Raw genomic sequence first — 12,010 nt, 5'->3', positions numbered from 1 at the left:
GTAGTCCAGCCAGAACAGCATTCCCCTCATAGCTGGCCTTCTTCTCACTTCAAAACAAAATTCTTCATTTATCAGCACTGAGCTGCAGCCTCTTGTTGGGGGGGGGGGGGGGGGGGGGGACTCTGCGGATGCCGCTCTGACTGGCCTCTTCTCCATATCAACAGCAGCCAAGGCTAATGAATATTGTAGTATTTAGAGCCTCAGAACACGATTTCCCAGAAGTAGATTTGAAATAATTCAAACTGGTTGCTGTAACATAAGAGTCATGCAACTACAAGGTTGCGTTGATGCAGTTTGTGTTGGTTTTGACAGCCCCTGTGGCCAAACGTGGTAGTGTTTCAGAGAGCACCATCGCCTGTGTTTCAGAAGTGGGTGAAAGAAAAACACATCTTACTTTTTAATACAAACTCTTTTTTTAAACACCTGTTTGCAGGGTGCATAGTATTGAGGTCATGTACATTTTTATGGCAATGCAAGATAAATAAATGTAATATAACAATGGTGAAACAAAGTCAACGTTGTTACACATACACATGTTCATCAAATGTGGTTACAACATAGCCTTCCATAGCCTTGATCTATAGAGGGAATGTCTCCACAGACTGGAATACTCAGCGAAGCAGTAAGTACCAGAGCTTTCATTATTGGGTCATATAGTCAGTCACCATTGTTTTAACTCACTCTGTGATAGATAGGAACTTAAAAGACGATTAAATAGATAACAATCTTATGGATTATATCTTTAAACGTCACCTTTTGTTATCTAAACGTAACCTTCACCTTTTGTTGTCTAAACTTAAGCTTCACCTTTTGTTGTCTAAACTTAAACGTCATGGTCATGGTCATGGTCACCTACCTGTCACTATTTCACAGAATTAAATAGAATGTCATATTTAGTAAGATATCATATGAAACCGTTGATGAGACTATGTGGCTTGGAATCAGATGTAATAAAACAGACAATAAAAAAATGGCCAGCAGAAAGTTATGCAGATTTATTTATCTGCTAGTTTTGAGTATCTTAAATTCTTTTCTAATTCCATCCTAACATATTCTGGGAGGTTAAGCCCTTCAGACTACCAGTTTTTGTGCAAGCAGGGTGGAAATAAAGTGCTCAGATTAACATTTCTGTGCTTCCTGCATTGAGTCATGTCACTTTTCATTAAACAATTAAAATTTTACAATGTTTAATGATTAAACATTTTCTTCTGGCTCAAAGGTGTGTATGTGTACAGCGTGTTGTCTATTTTAGCGGGTAAATGTTATGTAATGGTGCACTTATTGGTGTTTGATTGATTTTGTATTGTTTGGCCTAGATTTTGTTGTAACAGAAAATGTCAACCAGAAAGGCAAGTCTTGATACAGTCTCTGCTCGTGTCATGTGTTGAAAGGGGAATGCTGGGAAACTTCATTCTTACCACACTGCTGTGCAGAGCAGAGACACAGTACACACATACTTGTTACAGTCTAAATCTTCAACACTGTTAGATACGTATAACCTCCGCAGTAACAAATTACATCCGCTCACTCTAATTCAGTACAATAGGCATTCCAAACATTCTGCATCTATTACACAGCAGAAGCTTTACTTCCATAAGCATGCCACAAGAAACTAGAGAATCATAAACCTGTCTTCATCAAATATACACAAGCATGAATCAGGAGATGGACATGTCATATACATTATACTCTACATGTGAAAGAGAAAGTCCCCACCACTTTTCATTGCTCAGACTGTAACCCTAACATGTACATTGTAGATTTCCTTTTGAGTGTTACACCTGCAGCCTCATCACTGCTCATTCCCAACAACTCCTCTTTTAATTGCAGCTTAACAACAAGGTGGAGCTCAGCAAGTGCCATCTTGCAAAAATAACAGTTTCATCTTAGTTTTTTTTTCAAATCATCCAGGAGCTATTGTTTAACTCAGCGTGGAATAAAATAATTAGATTGAATTCAATTTTATTTACAGTGCCAATTCATAACAAAAGTTATTTCAGGACACTTAAGATATGGAGTGGGTAAAGACCACACTCTATGACTTATTTGTGATTTACAGAGACCCAACAATTTCTCCATGAAAAAAACCTTCCCTTTAACAGGCCGGAGCGTCGGACAGACCCAGCTCTGTGGAGGACAGAGACAGACAGACACAGAGAAAGACAAAGAGACAGACGGAGAGACAGACACACTTCCAGAGATGCAAGCGACCACAAAAATAACAGTAACTATAATAATATCTATAGTAATGTGGATATGACTTATATGTTATGGCAGTTAATACAGCAATACAGTAGAAACAAGCACAGCTAAGGTGATAGAATATGACAATGATAATAATTATGGTGGCAAACATGATCAATGATGAGTAGTGGCAATAGCAGCTGTGATTCAGTGAAACATACCACTGATGGTGTTTTTATGGCTACAAATTTTGTAATTTATAACACTAATGAGTATATATGAGTAATAGTGATAATAGCAGCAGGAAACGTCATGCAGTACCACGGCAGCAGGCACCACCACGATCAGCAGAGACCTGCGAGACGACAAAACAAAAACAACTCCGGGGAAGAAGTTGAATTAGTAACATGCATTGATGAGACATGAATGATACAGACAGAGAGGAGAGTAGCTCAGAGTATCTGGAAAAGTATTATCCCCCGGCAGACTAGGTCTAAAGCAGCATCATTAAGCAGAACAGAATCAGCTTAGTGTGTCCTCATGATTACCATTTTTCATACCTGCATTGTTTTTCAAGATGACAGGGTCTCATTTATACACCTGTATACCATGTGTTCAGACAGTCATTTTGTCTCCTCACCGGTCCTTAAAAGGTATTGTGTTGTAGATGGTGTGTCAATAATAAAGCAGCCAGTGAGGCCACTGGCCCTTGTGTAATAAGTCACAGGGGTTGAAAAGGGACTGAAGCATGTCTGGTATCTGAATGAGCTCAGGTATTCTACCTCACAGCACTGTGGAATGACTTATGTAATAAAACTCACTTTGTATACATCCATCTTCTTTGACAACACTTCTACACTGCAATCACTACTGAGATTAAAGACAGAGCTCCTACAGAGAAAGGTCAACCTGCTGACTGTTCAGCTCTCACTCCTCTTCTTGTGTAGCTAGCGCCCTCCGATTTCACTCCTGATATATAGAAAAATCAAAACAAACAGGCGGGAGATAATATGAGGGAGTATAGTGTATAATGGGTTTTTTTCTGAGCACCAGCATCTTTTCTCAATTGTTCCAAATGAGGAGGGAGCGTATGCAGCCACCTAGAGAAAAGGCTTGTTGTGAGCTCTGTAGTTCCAACCCAACTCATCACATGCTGCCACTCTTTCAGGACTCTCTGGCATCACTTGTCAATGCCTTGGGTGGCCCTGTGTCTCAAAAGCATTGCACTCCTGATGCTCTTTTACACACAGGGAACACGTTGTTTACGCTGTGAACTCAGATAACACTATCTAGTTAGGTTTAGGCAACAAAACCTCATGGTCAGGGTTAGAAAAAGATTGTTGGTGGGGTTTTAATAAGGGCTCATCCACAAAGACACGTTTTCCTGTATCCACACGACTTTAGTCTGGTTTAGTCGACCATCCACACACAGTCAGCGTTATCAGAGCCTGAAAACAGGATCATTACAAACCAGTTTCCAGAGTGGGAAGATTTGAAAACGCCCCCCATGGCCTTGTTGTCTGGACGGTGAAAGCTCATACTTTGTTAAAGGATGGCGTCATCGCCCCACCGACCTCTAACCCAGCGGTGTCACATAACAATAACAACAGTGCTGCTGCGTGAGAGGAGAGAGACGGACCAATGCACTGTTTACTGAACTGGACTCTGAGCCACATGCATGGGAATGAATTAGGCCGACCACAGATTTCTCCCTTTTCCCTGATGAAATAAAGGTCTAAGAAGGTGTGAAAAGTCTCTAATTAGACTCTTAGAGCGTACTCACACTGTCCTCCCGGACCGCGACCCGGACTTTAGGTTACTCTGCAGTAAACACTCCACCTCCGCATCACACCAACGTGAACCTTTCGCCGCCATTGTTGTTGTTGTTAAATGTCCGCGCATGGTCCGTCCTTCTATTTACATGTCCGAACAGGCGGACATAACGCTACTGCCGTAGGGCTCGTGCTCGTGCTCGTACTCGTACACGTGCGCACGCTCGTGCTCGTACATGTGCAAACGGCTCCGCTAAAGCCCACCTCTTTCAAGCGGGCCGTGGAGGGCCAGCTGGCCCCAGTTGTGCACAGAGCGGGTGCACTCACACTGCTTAAAGGTACTAGACTTTAGCTGAAAAACCGGTTTTGGCCGCGGCCAAAAGGACAGTGTGAGTAGGCTCTAAATGTAGTGAGAAAGTGGCGCATGTGAGTGCTTTGGGACGGGGAAGGGGCTCCCAGCAGCACCCTCTGCTCGTTGAGGACACTAACTGCAGAGTGATTGGTGCATCAGAGTCCAAAACAGCACAAAAGTCTACACTAACACCAGAAACAGTGACACATTTCTCTCTAGGATGGACGAGGAACTCTATGGTGTTTGTATTCTCCACAGCGTCTCCCTGTCTCTTCTTCTGCAGTGTTGGTGTATTTCTGTGGCAGTTACAGCGCCACATCCAGGCCTGGCATGTGTACTACAGCATTTGGAGATGGTTTATCTGGTTTCCTGTGGACGCAGAGAAATAAAAGGTTGTTTTCGATTATTTGGCAGACCCTAAGTGTGTTTGTAACATAACTACACTGACACACGGGACAATGACAAGACAATAACTGTGGTCTCCTGGTTTGCCCATCCACCTCCATCACAGGTTTACATTTGAAAGCCCTTGTACATAACCACAGAGGGCCGTGACAAAACGGCGGTACTTTATGCCTCGGGAATGAGAACAGGTTTGTAGTCAACCCAGTTAATGTAGCGTTAAGTTAGCTACCTAGCTTATTTCTTATAACGTAAATTTTATTGTCATAAGGGGGTCATCCCTATGTTCCCTGGTCACATAAGCCTCTGCCTTCGCTGATTTAATTCAGCATTTTGTTAGGGTTAGAGGTTACGGTTAGGGTCAGGGTTAGGGGGTAGGGTTAGGGTCTACATAGGCCTATTTGCGGGGGAATTCAGCAGTGATTGTGGAAATAATAACAAACCAGGGAACATAGGACCCTTTCTGTGAAAAGCAGGGAACATCGGACCTTTTTAAAAAAAAAAAAAAAAGTCCAATGTTTCCCGGTCACAAACAAAGCAGGGAACATAGGACCGGGGGAACATAGGTATGCCGCCATCATAAGCCCCTTTGACACATGCATTGTACACCTGTGGACATTACCTGGAGGAGCTGTATGTGAGAACGCAAATGAACACAGCCACTCAGTCTCCTGTGTATTCATGGAGAGTGAGTGGGTGAACTGATGATGTTTGACTGTATCACACTGCAGCCCACACCACAAGTGAACAGCCTCCACATTAAAAAAAGAAGCATTCACACAAAGATGGTAACGGAAATGTCTAACTGGTGAGATGACAAGATTCAGGTTGTAGACCATCGTTGTGCCACTGGGTATTGGACTTTATAACCAAATGGCCCCAGTCCGTTAGATCCACAAAATCTCATCCTCCTTCATCATCCTCAACACTAGGTCCCCCAGGGATGTGTCCTGAGCTCCCTACTGTACACTGCTGACCCATGACAGTTAAGCTAAGCAGCTGAGCAATCATATTGTTAAGTCCGTAGATGACATGGCAGTGGTGGGGCTCTTCACTCACAACCATGGGTACGAGTACAGGCAGAGAGTGGAAAGTCTGGAGGCCTGGTGCAAAGTAAACATCCTCTCCATCAATGTCAAGAAAACAAAGGAGATGATTGTGGACTTGTGGCACCACTCCCCCTCCCCTTCACATCAGAGGAGCAGCTGTCGAGGTGGTCTCCTGCTTTAATACCTGGGGGTTCTCAGACAGCCTCACCTGGAGCATCATACAACCAGCATCATAAAAAGTCCCATCAATGCCTCTATATTCTGAGGACGTTGAAGAAAGCTGGCCTTGGCACTTCGGTCCTCACTTCCCTCTACAGGTGTGTGGAGGAGAGTATCCTCACTTCCTGTATTCCCGTTTGGACAGACAGTCACTGCAGCCGGTGGTAAAGACTGCAGAAGATCACTGGCTGCAGTCTTTACCACCAACAGGGACATCTACACAGGCAGGAAATAGTCCTCCTGCATCACAAGGGATTCTACTCCCCCTGCAAAGGTGCTGTTTAGCTGCGTTTCATTAGTGGCTCAACCTGCCCTCATTCACTTCAGCCCAACTATCATGGGGCAGCAGGTGTAGGTTTAGTGCTGTGCTGTTTCTTACTAAAAATCAGAAATACCTTTAGACTTGTTTTAATGAGATGAATTTACTTTCTACAGATGATTGTATTATGTCTGCACCGTCAGCATTTGGTCAACAACTGCATCATCTTTGATTCAGGAACTTCAGGAAGTATTGATGTATAAACTAAAAAGTAGACTAAATATTTACTGCTCTAGTCATTTTTCAGTAAAATATAAAGCATCGAGATTTTCTTCAGAAACTTTCTGCTAAACATCCGAACAGCCCACACATGTTAGAATACAGACTTATAAGATATTATTTATAGAAAACTGACATAATAAAAAGTTGCTTTATTTATGCATATTGTTCTTCTTTAGTGGAGAGCAATCACAGAGTTTTAAGTACATTACTGCCACCTACCCATGGATGTATTATCTTCTAAAAAAAACAAACAAACAGAAGCTTCTATTTTTATTGTTTGCAGTTTTCCCTCCTCTGACCTTTAAAAGTGACTCATGAAACAATCTGAAAAGGGAAAACGGCTCCTTATTGGAACTGCTCACTGACATTTGGCTCGTGTACAGAGGTCACACCTCCACACTGCTTCATTTAAAGGGGCTTAAGGCAAAGAGTGGGAGGCAGTGTCTTATATCGGCTTATCAAGAGAGTAAACAGGTTGATCTGCTCAGAGGTAGGTGGGTGTCGACATGGATCCAAACTGCAAGCAGGATTACACAAACGGACCCAGGACAGATTTTCTTCTGCCTAATAACATTATTTAAGAGTAAAAGCTCAGTCGATCTGAGAACACTGGTTGAGTGAGAGAACTAACTGTGTTGTACAGGTGAAGGCACTCGACACTCATCTGATGAAGACATAGGAAGCCAGCAGGCTTATCACGACATTCCTCAGTTGCATGTGGGCAGGGCATTTTTGGTAAACACTCCAAGTATGCATTGTGCATTTTTACTAGGTGACACATTCTTTGACTGCTGTGTGAGGCAACAGACAATAGCCCGATGTGATGCAACCCCACTTCAAACTTCAGTATAGTTAGGAAACTCAACACCCCAGACAAGACCCACGTTCATCTGAAGACAGTTGCTTTATTTAAAACTATACATTAAGGAACATACATTAATTTCATTCAGGGGTTTACAGCACTTTAACAACCCTTTCACACCAAGGGCTCAACCAGGGTTAAAAGGGATTGAAAGGTTTAACCTGCATTTCCATTTCCATGTGAACGGCACATAACCAGGGTCCCTTACAACCGGAGCCGGACAAATTATGTCACTGATCCCAAAAGGGTGAGGAGAAATCATTAACGTACAGTGTATGTTTAAAAGCTCTGCTCCCACACAGAGCGCCCGTCACTGTGCAAGACATTCAAAGCGTCCGTCAGAAGCTGGTGATTAAGTTCATGTCCCTCTGAGGTGAGCTGTCCGGCAGGTTATCTTTCACAGGAGACATGGGCTCTCCTTTCTTACACGCACTCATCTTCTGGGTATCTCTGGGAAACACACAAGGGCTTCCATTAGAAACTGTGTCAGTGATTAAAGTTAGTGGCAGCACAGTCATGATGTAACAATGTCCCTTTGTTTACATAACTTTGGATATCTTAGTTGGAGTGAGTCTGAGATCCTCTTTGCTACCTTTACAATGTTTTTTATTTTTAGCGAAGTACAGCCTGGTGTCTATTTCAGTCGGGCTCAAAGCTCCTGTGAGGAAGTAAAACAAAGTGAAAAAAAACACATCATCTTGGAAACTGACCCATTGAATTTTCAAAGAGAATATATTGAACTCAATATGTTTTTGACCATAAAAAAAGCACACGTTGCTCAGATCACATGACATTAAATTATATATGTAATGTATTTATTAGTACGTTTATACACTGTAAATAATTCTTACAAATAGTTGATAAATAATCAACTAAAGCTTTATAAAATCAGACATAAGCCATTAGTTAGACGAACTTTTGATTTGGTGTATCTAGGATGTGAAAAATCTCTGGAGTCACCAACAGCCTCACCTAATGAGCTGAATGAGTCTGCAGTCGGATATTAAAGTTGTAATCCATAAGATTTGAGACCGTAACTGCAGGTGAGCCTGTTCTTTCAGAGCCTCCATCTTGTCACATTCATGGTCACTATGACCCTTTGTTTTGCTCATTTGTTGACTGACTGACTGACTGACTGACTGACTGACTGACTGACTGACTGACTGACTGACTGACTGACTGACTGACTGACTGACTGACTGACTGACTGACTGACTGACTGACTGACTGACTGACTGACTGACTGACTGACTGACTGACTGACTGACTGACTGACTGACTGACTGACTGACTGACTGACTGACTGACTGACTGACTGACTGACTGACTGACTGACTGACTGACTGACTGACTGACTGACTGACTCACACACACACACACACACGCAGCATAACTGTCAGACCACTAACATGGCAGCCTATTTACATCCAGCCCACAGACAAACAGATGTGAATACTCAGCAAAAAGGCAACAATTGCTTTCATTAGTGGATCATATGATCAATCACCATTGTTTTAACTAACTCTGTGATAGAGAGGAACTTAGAAGACAATTCAGTAGATCGAAATCTTACAGAGTACAACTTTAATGATTCATTGATAGCTCTCTCTCAATCACTTTCTCATAAATCAGCAGATATTCTTTCGATGGGTAGGTATTTGGTTTTGGTTATACGGATATTCATTTAGTTATAACACATCTTCAACTGCTTGTCCCTAACAGGGTCACAGGGGGGCTGGAGCCGATGTCCCAGCTGACATTGGGCGTGGGCCGTCTATCACAGGGCACATAGAGACCGACACTCACATTCACACCTATGGGCAATTTAGAGTAGGAGAGAACCCACGCAGGCACGGGGAGAAGATGCAAATACAGAAGGGATTCCAACCAGGAACCCTCTTGCTGTGAGGCGACAGTGCTAACCACACCACCGTGCTGCCCATAGTGTTTCCACTTCAGTTCAATGTGAGAGTCTTTGAGGTGTTTTGCTGTCACTTACAGTTGCTTTTCTCTCCTCTCCTCACACTGGAGCTGGGTGAGCAGCAGAGAGCTGAGTGACGCTAAGTTGTTGCTCTGCCACCAGTGTTAGTTGTATGTTAGACTTAAAAAACATGCGTGCAGGCTGAAATTCACAGCGGTATTCGGAGCAGAAGAAGTCCACTAGCTTCTAATTTCCACTGGAACACTGCTGCGCTGTGTCAGCAGGGCAGACTGGTGTTTTCAGGTGATTTAATGAAGATAATCACTGTTTACAGTTGTGCGTAATGCCATTCTGCACAGAGCTGGCTGGCTCCTTCTTGATTCATGCTGCTCACTCACACTGATTTGACCTTAACTGGTACATTGTATGATGATTCTATATTAATGAGGCGGCTTACCATTACACTTGTATGATGGGTGTTCTGATGTGTTGTGACAGCTTGCAGTTGGCTGGCTGGTGACAGTCTGTGTATGTACTGCATGTATGCACAATGTTATGTTGCAATTTTTAACAGCAGGTACTGTTAGTGTACGTGTCAAAGACAAATGTCTTATCTTAGGATGAGGCATGCAGTATGCTTGGATGCCTCATCCACTGATTGACACATTTGTTATGCAGTCTGATGAATCTCTGTTAGGGAGAATATTCCATGATGTTTACTAGGCCACTTAACTTTAAACCAAAATTTTCAGAAGCATGTAAAGGAAGTGATAAGAATAATGTTGAATTATTCTGTTTATTTACAAAGTAACTTGAGTATTTCTCTTTTACCTTTTGAAGCTGAAGTTCTTCCAGAGGCTGCTGATGGTGGCCTGGACTCCAGGGTTGTTCTCGTTATTAGAAGAAGGTGTTTTCTTCCCAGAACCCACAGACTTCCTGCTCAGCCCACTGACCCTGGCTGGGCCCAATGTTCCCAGCTTTGCTGCTCGACCCTGGCCACTGGACTTTGGCTTTGATAGCCCTGAAACCTGGAGAGAGAAAGAAAACATACACACAACGGTTTACTACAATGAAAAATTAATTGAACTTCATTATTTTTAGATTGTGTATTGATTAAAGAATCCAAGAAAGAGATGGGGAAATTATTGCCCTCCCATGAGACTTGAACTGACATCAATCCCTCTTTTTAACAGCATAATGAATGACACACTTTGCTGGTGGCGAAAATTAGTTGGATGGTAATATTTTTAATTGCATTCATGGGTTTACAGCTCTTTAACAGCCCTTTCACACCAAGGGCTCAGCCAGGGTTAAGAGGGTTTGAAAGGTTTAACCTGCATTTCCATTTCCATGTGAACGCCACATAACCAGGGTCCCTAACAACCAGGGCAGGACAAATTATGTCAGTGATCGCAAATGGGGGAGGACAGTTGTGACGCAGTTGTTACTCACTGGTCACAGTATCTCATATATCCGTTGAAACAAAATGCAATGACAGCTGGAGTGTTTTCAACTACAATAGAGATGATTGGCTGAGGATTTGAACAACATGGATATGTGGGCAGACTCTGAGATGTGGGAACTCCTGGCAGTCTGTGATGAGGAAGAAATGAACCGGCAGATGACTGGGACGGTGAGGGACAACGTAATGTCACTGTATGTGAACATAACAATGCTGCTGAATGAGAGAGGTATCCGTTGTACACAGAAAGAGCTAACACAATTATTGAATGAACTGAAAAAGCAGTACACCGAAGTTCATGAGCAAAACAAAGACCGCACTTGAGTGTGGTGAGGGGAGTACGACGGCCTGTGCAGCAGGTTTTTTTTGGACACATTGCTCAAGCTAATCTCGTCCAGCTCTCCAGCTTCGGTCACACAAACAAGCAAATAAAACACCATCACCAGCAGAAATGATGGAACCACTATATAACGGGCTCAGTGATCATTTGTCAGATACTATACCTCCTATTTTATTTGGATGCTGCTGTCCAATTGTTACGGCCACAGTCCCACAGTAGCTACAAATGAATTGCATGCTACTCTGTGCTTAAAAACAGGTTAAAGCTATGCTCTAAGATTTGGAATATTGGTAATTATGATTAACATTGTTTATATGTTGATTATGATCTTGTAGTCCGATCTACACGATATGAATAGCAAAAAGAAACAAAAAAAATCCATTCAGTCCATCAGCCGTAGGCCTGCATAGAAATTGACCAATGGGAGCCATCCGGTCTAGAAAGCTCCCATTGGCATTGAGCAGATTAGCTTAGCAGCTCAGCTACCAGAGCTTCCGTTACCATGGAGAAGGAAAAGACCGATACCAGCAAGAGTCCTCTACTCGCCCCAATGGAGAAGGTTGAGAAAACAAAAGTGGAGCGAGGAAAAGGCAGAAATGACCTCCATAGGAACCAAAGAGGAGTCAACATCGGGGATTCCTCTGAGCGGTGGAGAAGGCTACACCAGGCAGCAGACTTTTTGTTCAACAGGTCATTTTTGTGTTTTATTGTGGTAGATGTTCCATAAATAGCCTCCATTAGTCTGTGCCAATACTGGTTTATGACTGTGAACGTCCCGCTCTGATAAACGCACATGTCAGGTGTTTGGTTTTGGAGGGGGGGTTCTTTTTTCAAATCTCAAGTCTCAGAGGCTCAACTGATTCTCAGAACGTAGACCAGAGCTTTAAAAAAGCCACTTGATGTATA

The 12,010-nt window shown here is 42.9% G+C and overlaps 1 protein-coding gene across 1 annotated transcript in view; it reads right to left on the bottom strand.

Annotated features, from left to right (window-relative positions):
• Positions 1–7,719: 7,719 nt before the first annotated feature.
• The window catches only part of exo1 (exonuclease 1), a gene marked incomplete at both ends in the record, with an annotated part of 28,291 nt that continues 24,000 nt past the window's right edge, over positions 7,720–12,010 (bottom strand). The window contains 2 exons of the mRNA XM_083922679.1: positions 7,720–7,831; positions 10,134–10,330. Coding sequence (XP_083778805.1) covers positions 7,720–7,831; positions 10,134–10,330 — 309 coding nt within the window. The remainder of the gene's footprint in view (positions 7,832–10,133; positions 10,331–12,010) is intronic.

The sequence above is a fragment of the Echiichthys vipera genome, assembly GCF_963691815.1.
Source record: "Echiichthys vipera genome assembly, chromosome: 11".
Taxonomy (NCBI): domain Eukaryota; kingdom Metazoa; phylum Chordata; class Actinopteri; order Perciformes; family Trachinidae; genus Echiichthys; species Echiichthys vipera.
This window is presented reverse-complemented; position numbering and strand designations above follow the sequence as displayed.